This window comes from Cornus florida, unplaced genomic scaffold (genome assembly GCF_030987335.1).
Source record: "Cornus florida cultivar Cherokee Brave unplaced genomic scaffold, ASM3098733v1 CherokeeBrave_3.0.0_Hap2_Chr01, whole genome shotgun sequence".
NCBI lineage: Eukaryota > Viridiplantae > Streptophyta > Magnoliopsida > Cornales > Cornaceae > Cornus > Cornus florida.
Genome location: NW_026775571.1, coordinates 82,205,015 through 82,225,387, shown reverse-complemented (window position 1 = coordinate 82,225,387; position 20,373 = coordinate 82,205,015). Strand labels below are relative to the sequence as shown.

General features: G+C 35.2%; 2 protein-coding genes across 2 annotated transcripts; both read left to right on the top strand.

Annotated features, from left to right (window-relative positions):
- The first annotated feature begins 11,546 nt into the window (after positions 1-11,546).
- Positions 11,547-11,990, top strand: LOC132276190 (secreted RxLR effector protein 161-like). The gene has a single exon (XM_059777515.1). The coding sequence runs from the start codon at positions 11,547-11,549 to the stop codon at positions 11,988-11,990; it is 444 nt and encodes a 147-aa protein (XP_059633498.1).
- Positions 11,991-19,221: 7,231 nt separating this feature from the next.
- Positions 19,222-20,373, top strand: LOC132276181 (F-box/kelch-repeat protein At3g06240-like). Its single transcript, XM_059777503.1, has 2 exons — positions 19,222-19,320; positions 19,441-20,373. Exons 1-2 carry the CDS (start codon positions 19,222-19,224, stop codon positions 20,371-20,373), a joined length of 1,032 nt encoding a protein of 343 aa, XP_059633486.1.

Below are 20,373 nucleotides of genomic sequence, written 5' to 3'. Positions count from 1 at the left end.
GCCCAAATGGCAATTAGTTCAATATTTCTTTGAGAACTTATCGGATAATTATAAGGGCATGGTTGATGCTTCCATGGGTGGCTCTTACATTGATAAGCATGAGGATGACGTGTGGCGTCTCTATGAAAGTATGAGTGAAAATTCTTTGCATAGAACATTGTCATCAAAGAATGGTAGAAATTCACAAGGTAGGAAGAGTGTAGGCTTACATCAAGTCGAACATTCAAATGAAATAGCCACCGAAATGAAGTCTTTGTCTCAAAGGTTTGATCAATTTTTGATTAACCAGAACTCGGCGAACCAAGTATCTTCCTTTCCTAACCATTCTCAACGTGTATCAAATGAAACTTGTATGACTTGTTCTAGTGTTCTTCATTCTACTTCTCATTGTCCTCATGGACAAATGCAAAGTGAACCTAATGAACAAGTCAATGCGGCTTTTGTGAACCAAGGGAACAATCCTTATGGTACTTATTACAATCCAAGTTGGAGAAAGCATCCGAACTTCTCATGGAAAAACCAAGGGGAAGGCTCAAACCCTCCCCAAGGCAGTTTTCAAGGGAAGTATATTTCAGCTCCAATGCAAAACCAAGGATCCCAAGGTTATAGGCCATACCAATCACAAGGGAATCAATTTTCTAATTCTCATTTTCCCAACCAATCATATTCTTAAGGTAATTCTCGAAATCTCGCTTTTGAAGAGAAAGTTTTAAATGCTTTGGGCACTTTAGAGGCTAACACACAATTGCTCCATTCTCACTCTCAATCTATTGCGAAGCTAGAAACCCAAGTAGGGCAAATAACTAGCACTCTTAATGCTAGAGAGAAGGGAAAGATGCCTATTAATGCCCCACCTAAGCAACAATGTGTTGTGCAAACCCATTCTTCATCGGAAGGGCATACCATTGAACATGTCAATACGGTGACTACCTTGCGGAGTGGTAGAGTTGTAGATAATCAAGTAGAAATGACCAATGAAGAGAGTGAACCGGTGCAACTACAAGTTGTTACCCGTCCCGTTTCACATTCTATTCCTCCTTCATTGCATGTGCATGATCTTATAAATGAGAAAGCTGAAAAATGTGATTTGAAAAGCGATCTTGAAAATAATCCATTGAAGAAAGTTTTGAAAAATGATGTTGAGAAAATTTTGTTGGAAAGTGAATTGAAACCTAATTTGAAAACTTCTTGTGTTGAAGAGGCTTTAAAAGAAAATTCTCAAAATGTTTTCGAGCCAAGAGCTCCATTTTCGGACGCCTTGAAAGGGTCCATTTCAAAAGAAAAACAAAAAGTCAAGACCAATGAGATTTTGGAAATGTTTAGGCAAGTAAAAGTTAATCTCCCATTTTTGGATGCAATCAAGCAAATTCCGGCTTATGCCAAGTTTTTAAAAGATCTTTGCACCCAAAAGCGAAAGAACAAAAGCCAAGCACCAAAAAAGGTGGTTTTGACCGAGCAAGTAAGCTCAATTTTGCAACATAACACTCTTCCAAAGTTTAAAGACCCCGGTTCACCCACTACATCATGCATCATTGGTGAACATATCATTAATCGAGCACTTCTTGACTTAGGAGCAAGTGTTAACCTTCTTCCTTACTCGGTTTATGTCAAACTAGGCTTAAGTGAATTGAAATTGACGTCGGTAGTTTTGTAACTTGCCGATCGATCCATTAAAAAGCCTAGAGGTGTCATTGAAGATGTTTTTATTAAGATTGATAAATTCTTCTTTCCTGTTGATTTCGTTGTCATAGACACGGAACCGGTTTCCAATCCTAAGAGCCAAATTCCCGTTATCCTTGGCCATCCTTTCTTGGCAACCGCAAATGCCAACATCAATTGTAGGACGGGGATAATGAAGATTTCATTTGGCCACATGAAGGTGAAGTTGAATATCTTTAATCCCACACCCAATTCATTTGACAAATATGAAGGAGCGGTCAATGTTGTAGAAAAATGTCATGATCTTTAACGTCAAGGAAATGAACTTTTGTGTAAAACCAAAACTTCCAAAGGATCATCTTCAACCTTGCATTCTCAAAGTGTTGTTTCAAATTCTTGCTTTGAAAAGGCATGGAAGCACAAAAGTTTTGATGGCATAGACAAATGATCAAAAGCTTCTTTTGAGCTTGATCTAACAAGTTCTTCAAAGGACCATTTGTTGGGTAGAGTTTAAAGCATCCATCACCCCAACAAGGAGGGGATACATTATAAGATCTTTGATCCGGGCTAAAAGAGCCCAATATCTTGCTAGAGACATTAAAGACTAGCAAAAGCATTCGCAGGGTGTCAAAACCCTATTCCTCCCCCATTTCTATCTTTCATTTCATTTCTTACGAAGTCTAGATACTTGTTTTTGGTTCATATGCATTTCAAGAAACTTTGGTGAGGATTGCATAAGCTTTCATGTCATTTTTTAGCATTTTGCATAAGTTCGATCGATCTCATACCTGAGTTCGATCGATCGAACTTCCATCTGAATCCAACACTTAGAAAATTTTCAAGCCTGCATCCAAATAGGCTTTCTGTCCCATCGATCCAAGAAAAATCTGCGATCTTAGTTCTCAGTTGGATCGATCATAGGACCTTTGATCGATCCAACTATCCTATTCGATCGATCTTGAGTGTTGACACTTAGAATATTTTTGAGCCTGCAGAACCTGCATCCAAATCACCTCTCTATCCCATCGTTCGAACTAATTCTCAGATCGATCGATCTCATGCCTTAACACTTAGAAAAATTTTGAGCCTGCATCCACCTGCATATTTTTGCTCTCTGTATGATCGATCGAACTCTTGATTCGATCGATTACAAATCTTCATTTCATTATTTTAACTTTAGTTTGACTTTTTAACTTTTCAATCTAAAAATATTTTCATTTTTATTTTATTCTATTTTCACTCTCATTTTATTTTGTTTCAATTTTCAACAAATTTTCAAAAATTCAAAAATATTTTAATTTATTTAGTTTTTAATTAACTATTTAATTTTTTTAAAAAAAAACCAAAAATCCAAAAATACTTTGAAAAGAGATCATTAAAGTTTGATCGATCACAACTCATCTTCGATCGATCGATCACAACTCATCTTCGATCGATCGAACTAGTCAGGAAATGTTTTTAAAAAAGATCCAAAGGTCTTGAGATTGATCATTTGGATCAATCTCAACACATCAAACCCTAGCCTCTCATTCCCTTCTACTGCAAATCATCTCCTCTAGCTCATATCTTCCATCTCCGGCGAGATCTCCGGCTAGAACCAAGCTTCTCTATCTCTCTCTCATCTCCGTTTCATCCCTCCCTCTTTGCATCCATATCTCCCTTCGATTTGTGTAAGATCCGAGACCTCACTAGTCGATTTTAAGCTTTAATCTCGTGCATACATGGTTTATATGTTTGATTCATGCTTTATATATGATTGAACCTCCATTGTTGATGCTTGAAATATGTATATATATATATATATGTATATCGTTGTATATATTTTTGATATTTTTGTTTGATTTGGGAGTATGGGCCATGTTTGGGTGATGGGAGTTGTTGATTTGATGTGTTGTAGGGCCCACGAACACGTTCCTGTGGGCCCCGTTCTTCAAAAGTCACAGATCTGTGACTGCTAGGTTTCATCGTCGCACTGTTTGATCGATCGAACAAATTTATGATCGATCGAATATTTGCGATCGATCCAACTCAACCTTCGATCAATCCAACTTTTGTGATCGATCTTATTTCTTTTTATGATCGATCGAATTTCATAGATCTCATATACACGCTACATTCATCTTATCTTATGTTCATGCTACCTTATATATGCCCAATGCCTATGATATTCCACATTGGATGCATTTCATACTCACATTGTTTGGCATGTTTCATATTCTGCCACTTGCATAGAATCATGCGATATCTTGTTTTGTCTATCTTATCTGACATACATGTTTCTATGTTGTGCCTTATATTCTATATATGCTGGCACTAACTCCTAAAATTTTATTTGCAGACTATGGCTCGCGTCAAGACTGTAGCACATAGACACCGTCACGGCACCAAACGCCGACTTGACGACGGGGCCAGTCTATCTCATGTCCGGGATCCTAGCCCCGAGCACACACAGAGGAGAGTCCGACAACGGACAGAGGAGACTGCGCAGCCCTCTTATACAGAGGAACCATTACACCCTACTCCACCCCAGTCGCCAGCTCGTCCAGCATTCACTCCATTACCATCTCCATCGCATAGAGGCGCTGAGCAGCCAGCTTAGCCGGCTCCACCTGTTCAGCCAGCTCCTTTACAGCGCGACAGACTCGCGCCTCGATATGCACACATGACTATCGACCACGAGTCAGCATTTGACACTGTATTCTTCTCTAGATCGGTGCTGACTCGATCTGCCTATCAGGACATCATTCAGCGGGGCCTCTCAACTATTCTTGCCCCTGTCACAGAGCCGATCTACCCGCGACTGGTACGGTTGTTCTACCAGAACCTTCGATCGTTGCTGCGCACTACAGTCGAGCTCATCACCTCTATCGATGGCCATGAGATCACCATTACAGTGGATACTCTGGCCTGTTCAACTCGCTGTCCACATCGGTGCCCGCCAGAGCTTCAGGAGACTTATCCCAGGTTCTACAGGCCTTCTTACTCTGATATGACGGTTTTTCTCACAGGTCACCATGCCGGTGGCGAGACCTTCGCCACCCGAACATTCTTGCCGGATGACCTGTGGTTTACAGATTTGGTGCTCTACCGAAACATATACATGACAGGACACAAGATTCAGAGGCAGGACGACTATCTAGCAGCCTTGTACGCCTTCTATACCGGCCACTAGGTGTCTATTCCTGCGCTTATCTGGAGCGCGATGAGGAAGCTCTACGATGAGTACGTCAGCAAAGAGGAGCCCGGAAGGGCCAAGTCTCTTCCATTCAGCCACCTCATCACCCAGATTCTCATAGACCAGCGCTATCCCATCCACCCGCAGGAGGACCCCGAGAGAGGTTCCTGTCACTTCCTCAAGAAGGACTGGGACAAGAGCTACAGAGCTATTATCACTCGCCTGCAGACCCATGCCGTACTGGCAGCTGCAGAGTTGGAGTTAGAGGAGGAGGCAGCAACACAAGCAGCCCCGGCACCAGCAGAGCCAGCAGCAGCAGCTCCCGCAGCGGACGATGCACTAGTCGATCTAGCTGCCGAGCATGATGACATTAATATAGACATTGACTTGGAGCACTCAGCGGATGACACAGTTCAGCATTCTCCAGCCGGGTCACCTATCCATGAACAGGAGCAGACCCAGGAGCTGTCTTCTGACTCCTCCATACCAGACTTGACCCCCGACTTTGGAGTGCGTCTATAGACGCTTGAGGACACTGTTGTTGCCATCAGAGCTGACCTCACGGCTCAGAGAGCGGAGTTCGCTACCTTCTCGCATGGATGTCGCGACCATGTTCAGAGATTTATCTAGAGACATCCGCGGAGCCAGATCTGCCCGTCCTACCTCATCTTCCTGAGCTCCCACTCTTTTCTATCTTATGATCCCTCTCTCCTTTTGATACTTTATTATTGTCACTGTATTATTTTTACAGCCGGTCTGTTTGCTTTGATATTTTTGTTGTACCTGCACTTTATTTATTTTATATATCTGTTTTTGTTATGGATGTCATATGATTATATTCTCATATCTGTATGTTTGACTCCATCAGGTGCATCACAGTGACTTCAGTGAGAGAGTGCTACCTAATTTTCAGGACCACCCTCATACCTCTCTCATTTCATTTTCTGTTTATCCCATTTACACTTACATGTTCACTGTCCACTGATTATCCCATTTTGTTATCTGATAAGTTTATCCAAATGCCAATTCTTAGGACCATAGTTCATCCCAAGTTTGGGGGGGCCATGCCACCCATTTCGGATACTTCAGTCCCGATGATTCTTGCTCAGTTGCACTGGTATACTCTTTCCTTTGTTCTCTTTGCACATTGAGGACATTATGCAATTTAAGTTTGGGGGGAATGGTGTTCTACAGTGATAATTTTAAATTCAAACTTTTAGCACGACTCGTGTATTTGAGGGATATTTCTATGATTGGTCCATATCTAGCTATGATTTTGATCTTTGAGGACTATATTACTTAAAACTTAAAATTTGCTTGACTTGAGAGTCCAATACTCCTTGTATGCCTTATGAATGCCATTTAGGAGTAATTTTTTCGAAGGATTGATATTTTGCTTGCACTTATGGTCCACATCATCCTGATTTTGTGATTATTTTGAGATTCACTCTAGTCTTTTACACTAGCACAAGCGCACACTAGCATTCATTTGTGGGGTACATGCTTTATTGATTCTTGAATTAGTTATATCCCAATTGAGCTAGTAGTGCATTGAAAGCTTTCATTCTTGATAAAGGTGGATAACAACCCCTTTTCACTAAGTAGTCGGGATTCTAGCCTCATCAAATACTGAACTTCTCGCGCCGAAAGGTGGAGGGGGCCCAAACTCTAGGTTAATAATTGAACTTGCTTCCAAAAAAAAAAAAAGGGGGCAAAACAAAAGCAATAAAAAGTGAGGACTTCTCCCAAATGGTGAGAAGTGGGAAATGATTAGATGGAGGTTATTTTGATTTGTAGCCTAGTTAATTTGAGCTTGTAAGTCCGTAGGGGTGTTTGAACGCCTAATGCCCTAAAGCCGTCTAGTTTGGGAGTCATTGACCTAACGCTCGATCTCAAGAATCACTAGAAAGCTTAATAGATCAATACATTGCACTATGCTTCCATCTTTGATCTTAAAAAAAAAAAAATAATAAAAAAAAAAATAAGCGCACCTAGAACAATAAAGCTTTAATAAAAGGTCCACTTTTTGTCTTGATGATCGGTACTAGATTTGTATGCTAGTTTGAGGGTAATGATGTGATTAATTCTTTAGTTGGCTAAGATAGTAACATATTGATGCCGGTCCACTCAAAAGAATTCTAGAGTTGTTTAGATTTGCATGATCATTTTCTTGATGTATGGAGGACCATACTTGCTTGCTTGATGTTGAAAATTTGAGAGATTACTTGGAAAGGGTTGAAAAATTGCATACTTGAGGTAGTTTTCTCTAAATGCTTGTTGGCAATATTGGTGCCTCTTTTGAAAGAATGAGCTTAATGTTTGCGGGTACCATTTCTGGAAACCCTCACGAGACTTCACTCGTCCACTAGGGGTAACCTAGGGGTTTAAAAGGCTTGTTGCATGTGCTAAGTGTAATCGTGTTCCCTATAAAAGTGGCGTTATTCATTTCATTGCTTTCTAGTTATAGCTGTTTAGTTGTTCATTTCATTGCTTTACTTTCTAGTTCATTGCTAGGGACTAGCAATATTTAAGTTTGGGGGTGTGATGAGCACTGAAAAGTGCGTATTTAAACCCCTTAAGCTTAGACATTCTAGTACCTTTATCTATCTTACTTTACCGTTTTAGATTGATTTCATATTATTTCCATTTTCAGGGACTTATCCCAAAAATAAGCTAACTCAGCCAAATAAGAGCTTAATTGAAGCAATTTTGGGATTGAACAAAGAAAGGAGCAAAGTGGAGAAAGAAAGAAGCAAAATGAAGCAAAGCAGCAAGTTCGATCAATCCAAGTCCAAGGTTCGATCGATCGAACATTGATCGATCTCAGCACTTCAAGATAGATCCAAGCCTTGACCCAAAGCACTTAAGTTCAAAAGTTCGATCAATGCAACATCATTCTTCGATCGATCAAACACCTTTGTCCTTATCCAAATGATTGATCCTATCCACAGCTGTACCACCCACCAACCACTTTTGTCCTTTTCCCATAAATATCTCGAATTTGTCTTTTTCCAAAAAGCTTAGCTAGTTGGATCAATCCAGCCTAAGTTCGATCGATCTCACTTACTTTCGATTGATCGAACTTCCTCCAGTGCGAAAAAGTTAAAATTTCATCTGATTAAAAGTTGTCCTTTATCCAATCATTGTGGAATATTATGTGTACGACCCCAGCTCATTTTGGGTGTCATTTTGACCTACCTATATGAGGATAAGGATTGCTTTTTCAAAGGGGAGCCAACATTATTTTTTTTTATATCATCTCTTGGAGAGGAAGTTTAAAGGAGGAGGACGCTAGAGACACCATTGGAGATCTTCATCAACAAGGAGCAAACCTCTTCCATGGAGTTAGCCCTTGAGGGTTGGAGCATCTTCACCATGAGTGGCTAGACATCCTCTTGGGGCTAGAGTTAACCCCAAGCATGCTTTTTATATCTTAATCTTATGTATTATTGAGGGATTAGTATTGTAATTGATGTTTTAACACTTTGATATATATAGATCTTGTTTATTCAATGATTTATGTGGTTTAATGCTTTCAATTGATCATTTTATTCTATCCATATGTCTATGTATGCTAGAATTGATGTTCATGTTCTTGTCTCTAGATTTTATGTTATTGATGCATGTCTATGTGTATTGATGCCATAGATTTAGAGGTTGTCAAAACATAGTGCTTAAAGGAATACTTTTGTGATTCTCTTGATGGTTCATGCTTATCTCTTGATGGATTGTGCCTCTCCCATAGTTTATTTTCATGCTAGTAGTGTAGATGTAGTGTAGTTATAGAGTAGTGTTAAATGGGAGGACAATCTATACTTGTTGTTTGATGATCCAAGCTTGTGAATGCAATTAACATATGTTTCTATCCTTGTGTTGTATTTGGATTGTGAACTTAATTAAAGGATTAATAACTTATTTTGATTTATTGTGCCTTTCACATGTTGTTTAGACAATATATGCTTTATAGTTTAGATATATTGTGCCTTTCATATGATGTTTAGACAATACATGCTTAACTAGTCATCCTTGCTTGTTGAATCAACCAAATACACACACTCCAATATTGCAACACCCTAATTGCCCTCATTAATCATTTGTCAATGATATAGAAATGCATTGCTTGGTGGTGATCTCTAAATCTCAAGATCTCTTTCTCCCTTACTTACTCTTTTTAGCATTGTATTCTTACTTAATTTAATTTAGTTATTCTCTAGTTTAAATAACCAACCAATCACTTGTTTGATCACTCGACCTACTGACCCTAGTTACATTTTCACATTCAAGTACGACTCCAATCCCTTGGGACGATCCTTACTCACCCTAGCTATATTTTTAGTAAAGGTAGTAGTGGCTTTATAAATGTAAAACTTGGCCCTCGCCTAAATTGCATGCTTCTATAAGCTTGTGGTCACCGCGACCTACAATATAAGGACCCAACACTAAGCATGCCTTCTTGACCTTGATGTTTTATATTGTGAGGGGATTTGTGTTGTAATTCTTATCTTGGCACTTGATTTATATATGAATCTTGTTTATACAATGATTTGTGTGGTTTAATGCTTCTAATTGATCATTTCAATCTATCCATATGTCTATGTATGCTAGAGTAGATGTTCATGTGTTTATCTCTAATTTTTGTGTTGTTGATGCATGTCTATGTGTGTTGATGTTATGAATCTAGAGATTGTCAAGGCATGGTACTTAATAGAATACTCTTGTGGTTTATTTGATGGTTCATTCTCATTTTTTGTTGGATTGTGCCTCTCCCTTAGTTTAATTAGTTTAATTTTCATGTCCCTAGCTTAGTTGTAGTGTAGTTGCCTTAGTTTCTTAGATGGGAGGATAATCCATGCTTCTTGTTTGATGTTCCATGCTTATGAATGCAAGTAGTATATGTCTCTAACCATTTGATGTGTTTAGATTGTGAGCTTAAAGGAAGGAATATTGGCTTAGTTTGATATATTGTGTTATTCACCATATTGTTTAGACAATATATACTTAATTAGTCATCCTTGCTTGTTGATTCAATAAAAACACACACTATATTGCAACACATGTTTCCCCTCATTCATTGTACATTGAGTGTCTAGAAAGGTGATGTTTAGTGGTGACCTCTAAGTCCGAAGACCTTTCTCTATTGTTTTCTCTATCTTCATTTACTATTACTTGCTTTATATTGAATTTGCTTAGTTTTAGTTTGTAGTTTAATCAACCAAGCAAACCACATCTTTGATCACTCGACCTACTAACCCTATATCGTTTCCATATCAATACTGCCTCCCAATCCCTGTGGACGATCCCTACTCGCCCTTGCTGCGTTAGTAGTTAAAGGTAGTAGTGGCACTTTATAAATTTAAAACTTAGCCACACACTCACATACTTTGGTTTGTCGTTCCATTGAAGACGAGGAAATGGGCACACCACACAATTAAAGAAATTGGACTCTGGAATTATAAGTTGTTATATCAGTGGTTATCCAGAACGATCAAAAGGGTTTAGATTTTATCGTCCCACTCATAGTACTCGAATTATTGAAACTAGACATGCCGTGTTTTTAGAAAATGGGGATGTTAGTTGGAGAATTGAGCCTAGAAAAATTTCCTTTGAGGAAGATCGGATTCTTATGCCATTACAGGTGGTCCAAGATATGGTGACACATACACTTATTTTGGAAAATTGTGGTGTTAAAGAAACTTCCCACATTAAGGAATCTACTCCAATTATAGAAGTACCTTTACGCAGATCCCAAAGAGAAAGTAGGCCTGCTATATCGAATGACTATGAAATTTATTTAATGAGTGTGATTATGATATCGGCTTGGAAAATGATCCTATTTCTTATGCTCAGGCCATAAGTAGCGATAAATCAACTCTATGGATTAATGCCATAAAATGAAGAGTTGAAATCTATGAAGGATAATGAAGTCTAAAATCTTGTAGAATTACCTAAATAATCCAAAACTGTTGGTTGCAAATGAATTTTCATAACCAAACGTGATTCCAAAGGCAATATTGAAAGATACAAGGATAGATTAGTTGCTAAAAGATACACTAAAAAAAAAGGGATTGATTATAAGGAAACATTTTCTCCAGTTTCCAAGAAGGACTGCCTCAAATAGTCATGACAGTAGTAGCTCATTATGATCTAAAGTTACATCAGATGGATGTCAAAATAGCCTTCTTAAATGGTGACTTGCATGAAATGGTCTATATGGACCAACCTGAAGGTTTTCATGATAAAGGCAAGACCCACAATGTGTGTAGGCTTAAAAAGTTCATCTATGGTCTAAAGCAGGCTTCTCGACAATGGTATCTTAAGTTCTGTGAAGTTTTAACCAACTTTGGTTTTAAAGAGATCTCTAGTGGATTCATGTATATATCTTAAGATCAGTGGTAGTAAAACCTGTATTATAGTGTTGTATGTTGATAATATATTGCTTGCCAGCAATAATATGGGAATGATACATGAGACAAAACAATTCCTGTCAAGGAATTTTGATATAAAAGATATGGGTGAAGCATCATTTGTTATTGGTATTGAAATTCATCGAGATAGGTCTCGCGGTCTTTTAGGATTATTCCAACGAGCCTATATTGATAAGGTTCTTAAAAGATTCAACATGCAACATTATTCTAATACTATTGACCCTATTGTTAAGGGTGACAAATTTGGTGAATTCCAATGTCCCAAAAATGATATTGAAAGGGAATAAATGAAGGGAATTCGTAATGGTTCTGCAGTTGGGAGTATTATGTATGCTCAAGTTTGTACACGTCCCGATCTAGCATATATGGTAACTATGCTTGGTCGATACCAAAGTAATCCAAGTATTGATCATTGGAAAGCAGTCAAGAAAGTACAACGTTATCTGCAAGGAACTAAAGACTACATGCTTACGTACAAAAGGACAGATACCCTTGAGGTTATTGGTTATTCAGATTCTGACTTTGCTGGATGCTCGGATACCCGGAAGTCTACTTTTGGATATATTTTTATGCTAACAGATGGGCCTATTTCATGGAAGAGTCAAACGCAATCACTAGTTGCCACTTCCACTATAGAGGCCAAATTCGTAGCATGTTACGAAGCCACATGTCATGCAATATGGTTAAGAAATTTTATCACAGGATTAAGTGTTGTTGATTCAATTACATAACCCTTAAAAATTTACTGTGATAATGATGCTGCTATTCGATTCTCTAAGAATAACAAAACTACTGGAGGATCGAGACATTGATATCAAGTATCTCGCTGTGAGAGAAAGGGTTTTGAACCAAATTGTCTCAATTGAATATATCAGTACTACACTGATGTTAGCAAACCCATTGACAAAAGGTCTCTCACCTAAGCTCTTTAAGGATCATGTTGCGCACATGGGCTTGGTGGAAAGTCTTTTATGTTTGGGTTAAAAATGTATAGATGTTTTTGCTGTGATCACATTATGTTTATGACAATATGATGATTATGTTGTGTTGTTTTCAACTTTCGTGCACAATTAAATATAAAAACAATATTGGACCGTTAATGATGAATTGACACTAATCTCTACTACTTTGCTAATGTTATCAGTATTAGTTAAATCTCATCGATTCATGTTGATGAAGGTATTAATGTTATAATTGTTGAATGGTATTGAATCGATGAGCGATTTAATAACTACAATGGTTTGGAATTAGTAGTTTCATTGAACAGAATCTAATGTAGATGGTGCAACCTCTTCTTTGGAAAAGTGTGATGGCCATATTATGTGAATAATCTAATAAATGGTATAATTATGTAAGCCAAGTGGGAGATTATTATAAATTTATCTCTTTAATGTGGCCTTTACATTATTATACATATGGTATATTAGATACTTCCATGAAGAGGGTTTTAAGAAATTAATTAGAAGGTGATCAAATATTAAGTGCACCTATATGAAAGACAAAAAATGTAAAGTTTTATAAACACTTAATAATGCCATTTTTTTGAGTTACATATGCTTCAATAAAATTTAGTGACAGTAATGGAATTAAAGTTAATGATAAGCGCCGAATATTGCATATTCAAGCGCCCTTAGCTGCATTAGTTAAATCCATTTTTTTGATTATTCTTTATAAATTATCTTTATTTGCCCGCTTTTATTTATTTTCAGGTTCATTGGCCAAAAAGGAGCAAAAATGGTGTTTTATTCAATCTTTGAATAGCAATGCGCTCAAGGCTAAGTTCTGGCAGCAGCGGAATCTGACTTTGCTCGCCATTTTTGACCGATCAAACTCGAGAACTGGACTTCCATTTAAACATGACATATTTAGAGCTTCGATTTAACTTTCAAAATATTTAAACGGTTCATCATTTGGAGTTCGGGGCAGAAAGTTATGGCTGTTCTATCAAAGTTGTGCAAAGCAGGTCAAGAGGAAGGAGCTCACTGGACTAACTTCGAGCACTCGAAGTCCTTAGTTCGAGCGCTCGAAGTGCTAGTTTGAGCACTCGAAGTCCTTAGTTTGAGCGCTCGAACTCCGGGCAGATTCCTCTCCGGGAACCATCACTTCAGCCCACTTGTGCCTTGTTTCTCACATCTCTGATTTCCATCTTTATGGGTTGGTTGGAGATGTCTTTTGGTGGTTTTTTGTGCCTTGTTTGGTGGAGAGAGATGTCTATACAAAGGAGGGGAACCACACAAACAAATCATATCTCATCTTTACAAGATTTATGGAGAGAGAAAGAGGAGAAAAAGAGAGAGTTCTTGAAGCTACAACAAAGGAGCTCGAAAATGGAGGTTGCAACCAAGCTTCTTCCTTCTTCTAAGGCTCCCATGGGTGACTAAACCTCTTTCTAGGGAGGTGATGAAGTCCCTCCCTTGTAAGCATGTCTTAGTATAGTTCTATTTTGGGGATTGCAATGTATAATTTTTAGTCTTTTCATGGTCTAGAGTATCTTACCTTTTGTAATGGATCTTCATGTATGTAAATGATTAATGTTGAGTCAATTATCTATCTTTGATGGTTTATTCTTTTAATCATGTTGCTTGCACTCTTATGGTGACAATGGTAGTGAGATCATGGAATTGTTTTAATGGCATGGAGTTGGAGGACCTTGATAGATCATTGCTTAGGTGAAACCTTTGATGATTTATGCTTATTTCTTACCTTCATGTGCTTCATCATTTTATCTAGGGCTTGATAGTCTTTCATTCAAGTAAATGTAGTTAAGCTACACTTTAGTTAGGTAGTCTAAACATGTTCACCTTTGATGGATCATGCTTGCTTGAGATTTAATGAGCTTCTTGAGGATATTATAGCAACCAATTGTGCTATGTATCATGACCATATATATATTGTTTTTCCTCCAATTTAGCTCTAATCTAGTATGTGTATAGGGATGGAGGCGGATTCACTTCCCTAGTCGTCTTTACTTGTATTTCATCTCCCTTAAACTCTTGCAAATTTTTAATTTATGCACCTTAATTTCATAGCTTAAGTGACAACCAACAATTCCTCTATGAACACCCCTATCATTCTAAAAAGACTCTAGACACTTAGGTTGCCATAGATTAGCGCAGTCTCAGTGGTTCGACTTATCCGACCAATAGTCCTATTTTACAATGATTCGTGTTATTGCGAAGGTTGATTTATAATTGTAATCGACTCAACCGATCAGTTAATATTCACTTAATGAAGAGTTAAGTGAACATAACATTTGGTAACTCTTGAAATTAGTGTTCACTTAATAAATAGTTATTGAAGAGTTAAGATTTCTTATAACTCTTGGTGTTTTTATGAAAATATAAAAGTCTTTAATGGGAAAACTAACTTTAATGAACTAATGCTATATAAAAGGGTCCCAAATCATACTCTCTCATTACGTGTATTGTGAAATGAAACACCACAATTAGTACCCATTAACTATAGATACATAAGTGGTTTGAAGATCTTATAATTTTACGTTGGGTATTCAGAGTAGACGGATACTAACTTTTGGCTCATTTTGAAGTTTAGTCAACATTAATAACTTAGGCTCAAAATCTCTTACTCATAATGAATCAAGGTAACATATGTACCACTTCTAAATTTTATAACTCATGGTGTTTTTGTGCATCAAAGTTAAATCCTAATGGGCTAATTATTGTTAAAGTATTTCTTATTATGTCTAACAATCTATTCTTATTGCTACAACTCTGCTATTATATATCATTATACCTAATATTAAATTTGGGGTTGAATTGAACAAAAAAAAAAAAAAAATGTCATACAAACGAAGGTAAAATTGGGAAATATATATATATATATATATATATATATATATATATATATATTTATGGTGATTTTTACGTTCCTCTTGTCTCATTAATTGAAAAAAAAAAATTAACAATCTTGTGAGTTCTTGTTAGGCTTAACAAATGAAACAGGTGACACAATTTTTTGTAATTTCTCATCGTCCCTTTCTGTGTATCGCCTGTGTGTGTAAGCGATCCCATGTAAAGTAAACTGTGAGTTACCATTAAATTTGGGGTTGAATTGAAAAATAAAAAATAAAAAATTTGTCATACAAACGAAGATAAAACCAGGAAAAAATAAAGAAAAAATAATGTAAAGTGATTTTTACATACCTCTCGGTAATTTGTATTTATTATTTTAATTGGTAACTTATGTTTATTATTTTAATTGGTAACTTATGATACAACTTTACTAATTAGGAGTTGTATTTTAATTGGTCCCTTTTATCCCATGTGGAGTAAACCGTGAGGAATACTGTGAATAGGATTATTAGTTTAATCGGTAACAATCACGTGGAATCCAATGTAGAATAGGATTATTATTTTAATTGACAACTTATGTTTGTATTTTAATTAGTAACTTATTATACAACTTTATTAAATTAGGAGTTGTTTTTTAATTGATAACTTATTTTTTATGTATTTATTTTTAATTAATAATAATGATTTAAAATTCTTGACACCCCTTGTATTTTTAATAATAGTACATATATATATACATATATATATATATATATATATATATATACCATTCAAAAAAAAAAAAGTATATATAGATATACTTATTAATAAAAAATAAAAGAATAAATAAAAAAGTTGGAATGAGGGGGACGACGGAAAAAAAAAAAAAAACAGAGATAGAATAAGAAATTATTATTATTATTATTATTATTATTTTTTTGAGGTAATACTATACTAAACGTAAAAAAAAAATAAAAAAATAAGAACCTTCTAGGCTTCTACTATTGGTTGGAGTATAATAATAGAAGGAAAATAAAAGATATTAAAAGCTAACAATAAATTCATTTTTTAAGATGCAAAGTTAATAATTATATTCTTGTACTCAAGTTTTGCTAAAGTTTTATTTTTTTCAATATATAATATAACCGGTCCATACTATATACACTCATTAATAAAAAATAAAAGAATAAATAAAAAACTTGGAATGGGGGGAACGAGTAAAAAAAAAAAAAGAAGTTAAATAAAGATAAATGAGTTAAAAAAAATGGTTAAATAAATATACTAAATAGAAGTTAATTCTCTGGGCCTACTAAAAAAATAAAATAAAATAAAAAGAAAGAAAAAGAGGTTGTATCTTAGGCCTTAGAGCCATTTCAAATACAAAGCATACGTTGTATATTCCATTTATATTTCGCATGTCATGCTTTTACACACATGTGGTATAATTATTTCACCGCTATGTTCCACTATTGGGATGCCTGGATTTCAGTTTTGAGGCATTAGGATGCATGGTATGGGTTAAAAATGCACAAAGGTATTTCGGGTGAGGTTTTTTAACAAATTTCTGACTTATTCCCCGGAAAAAGCCGACTCATTTAGAGAATGAGTCGACTCAGTTCATATGGAACCCATTTTTTGAGAAAAATTGCTCTCGGTCCAAAGAAGTCGACTTCTTTGACAACTGAGTTAGCTCAGTTGGCAAAGAAGCCAGCTCAGTTGGCAACTATACCGACTTGTTCCTGTTACTTGTTAGATTTGATATTCTATTTTCAAACGACTATATCTCACTCAATTTAACCCAATTCTCATTTTAACTCCAAATTGGGTTAAATATGAGTTTAATTTTAAGGTTTTTGAATCAGCTTTCCAATAATATCAACCTTTATCACATATTTCAATTGTAGATAGAGATTTTTTCACCATTTGAGTGTGGCATATTTTGGTAATCCTTGAAACCAAAGGGGACGGATGTGTGAAATCACAATTCTTGTATCTAGAATCTTGTGGTATGGAATCAAATGACCACTTAGATTTATTTTGATTTTGTATGACCCACTTTGAGTCATTTCATTGATTTCCGTGCTTGGGATTAACCATTTTATGGGTGATTACGGGTTTAGGTAAGGACTTACTTAGTGTTTCGGACTCCTATGGTTGAATTTTTATAGAAGTACCACTCCAGGTTTTAAAAGATTACAAGAAATTTCACCAATATAATTTGAGGATTTTTTAAATAATTGAATTATTTTACATGGCAGTACAAAAATGATTTACCTAATCATCGCCCAATCTCAAAGCCACCAATTACACATCCCTACAAATATGTTACTCAAGGACCGATGTGACATTCCCTTTGGTCGATAGTTAAGCTCTATATAACTTGAGGCTTCGACAAAAATATAAAAAGAAATTTTAATATGCAGTATATATTAATATAAAAAAATAATTAATTTTGTTTATTTAAAAATTATATTTATTACCTATTTAAGATGCAAAGTTACTAATTATATTGTTGTATTTTCAGCATGTATTCAAGTTTTGGCTAAATTTTTTATATTTTCAGCATATAATAAACCCTTCTTGCCTTGTAAAAAATAATAATAAAAAATATGTAATAGAACCGGTTCAATATATATATACATATATACACACACACACACACATAGTTAAAAACACGTGCGATTCACGTGGTTACATTAATTTTTGATATTTAATTTCTAAACTTATTTTTAATTACTTGGACGTGGACCAAAGGAACATTAAACAACAACTTTATCACAAACATGAAAAATTATAAGGAAATCAACATCAATAAATAAAAATCGAAAAAAGTTCATAAATAAAAGAATTAATTATTAAAATAAAAAATAAAAAAATTTATATGCTTTCTCCAATATTGTTGGACTCTGCAATTACTACAAATTATAGTATTTGGTGATCTCTGCAATTACGACAAATTAGGTTTATTCAAAAAAGAAGAAAAAAAAGAAAAAAGAAAAAAGAAAAAGAAGTACTCATCAACAATAACGTTAGACTTATTCAGAAATAATTTATAATACTTACATACCTCTGGTCTCATTAGATATCTATTCTTAGTGCTAGGATTTGCTATTATCATTATACCAAATATTAAATTTGGGGTTGAATTGAACAAAAAAAAATAATAATAAAATAAATAAACTAAAATAAAATTTTCATACAAACGAAGGTAAAATTGGGGGAAAATATATATATATATATATATAAGGTAATTTTTACATACCTCTTGTCTCATTAGATATCATTATATACATAACATTAAATTTCGGGCTGAATTGAAAAAAAAAAAAAATAAATAAATAAAAATAAAAAACATTTGAATTCTTGTTAGACTTAACAAATGAAACAGGTGACATAATTTTTTTTAATTTCTCATCGTCCCTTTCTGTGTATCGCCTGTGTGTGTATGCGATGCCATGTAAAGTAAACTGTGAGATAACATTAAATTTGGGATTGAATTGAAAATAATAATAATAATAATAATAAAATAAAAAATAATAATAATAAATTTGTCATACAATCGAAGATAAAACCGGGAAAAAATAATTAAAAAATAATAATAATAGAAGGTGATTTTTACATACCGCTTGGTAACTTGTGTTTATTATGAGGAATCCAATGTAGAATAGGATTATTATTTTAATTGATAACTTATGCTTGTATTTTAATTGGTAACTTATTATTAAACGTTATTAAATTAGGAGTTGTTTTTTAATTTATAACTTATTTTATTATGTATTTATTTTTAATTAATATTAATGATTTTAAATTCTTAACACCCTTGTACTTTTAATAATAATATATATGGATATATATATATATATATATATATTATTAAAAAAAATAGTATATATAGATATACTTATTAATAAAAAATAAAAGAATAAATAAAAAATTGGAATGAGGGGGACGACGAAAAAAAAAAAAAAAAAGTTAAACTGAGATAGAAAATAGCACTTAATTCTTTGGGCTACTAAGAAATTAATTTTTTTAGGAAGGCAATAATATATAAGGTAATAAAAACTTTTGGGAGTGGGGGCTTAGGCGACCCTATAAATAAGTAAAAATAATGTGTATATTACGTTCTGAATAACCCTCACTAACTAAAACCAAAGAAGGCCGAGGAGAGGCTATGGAGATGATAGAAAGAAGAGAAGAGTCATCATCCATCAAGTCCCTACCCAATGACGTCGTCATGGACATACTCTCACGACTGCCTGTCAAGTCCCTGGTACGTTTTAAGTGTGTGTCAAAGTCTTGGCTAACTTTGTTCACTGATCCATATTTTGTGAAGATGCACCTAAATCGATCCTACGAGCCCAACAAAAAACAACTTGTTTTTTCCTGTCAGATTAAAGAATGGAGGTCAGCAATCGTTGTATTTTCTGGCAACATTATTGAGCCGAGTGGAAAAGTTGATTATCCACTTAATTTTGAGTGTCAATCGGGCAAGTTCTTAGGTTGTTGTGACGGATTGATATTATATTCAACTTCTCCTTATTCTTCTTGTGAAGAAGAACTTCACCTGCTGAATCCTTCAACTAGAAAAGTCAAAAGATTACACCCACCATTCAAAAGTATAACAGGTGGTGTTACATATGGGTTTGGTGGTGCATATGGGTTTGGCTACGACGCCTTAATCGATGACTATAAGGTTGTGCACATCCCAGATTGTCACAAAAGTATAACGACTTTATATACACGAAAAACAAATTCTTGGAGAAGAATTCAAGACATCCCTTACCATGTTATGTGCTCTGCGCCAGCTGCGGCACTTCTGAATGGAGCTCTCCATTGGTTAACTAAGGACATGAGTAAGATAGTTTCTCTTAATTTAGAGGAGGAAAAATTTCAAGTTTTTATTTTACCTGCAGAATTTGAAACACAACAACGTAAAGCTTACTTGGTTACGGTTCTCAGAGGATGTCTCTGTGTCTGTGTCAAGATTACGGGGAAGTCGGGGTGCTGGTCTTGTGAATTTTGGGTGATGAAGGAATATGGCAAGAGAGAGTCGTGGACTAATCTTGGCTTTGCCCTTCCAAGGAATTGGAATCGTGTGAAGCCTTTGGATTTCTCAAACAAGGATAATCTTCTATCTGTGATAGATCAATTCTTACTTGTATCTAATGTAGAGAAAAAGGAAAATACACATAGATATTTAGAAATTCCCGGTGATTCTCAACTCGGTAGCCTTAGATGTTATGATCAAGATAATGATGGAGACTCTTTTATGCTTGTAGTTGAGGATGCAGAGATTTTTTTGGAGAGCATTGTTTCACCCTGA

Bases quoted from the DNA above. Each gene is read 5' to 3' on its own strand.
- LOC132276181 (XM_059777503.1), top strand. From the start codon at position 19,222: ATGGAGATGATAGAAAGAAGAGAAGAGTCATCATCCATCAAGTCCCTA. The intron at 19,321-19,440 runs GTACGTTTTAAG...TTTTCCTGTCAG, and splicing joins GACTGCCTGTCAAGTCCCTG to ATTAAAGAATGGAGGTCAGC.
- LOC132276190 (XM_059777515.1), top strand. From the start codon at position 11,547: ATGAAGGGAATTCGTAATGGTTCTGCAGTTGGGAGTATTATGTATGCT.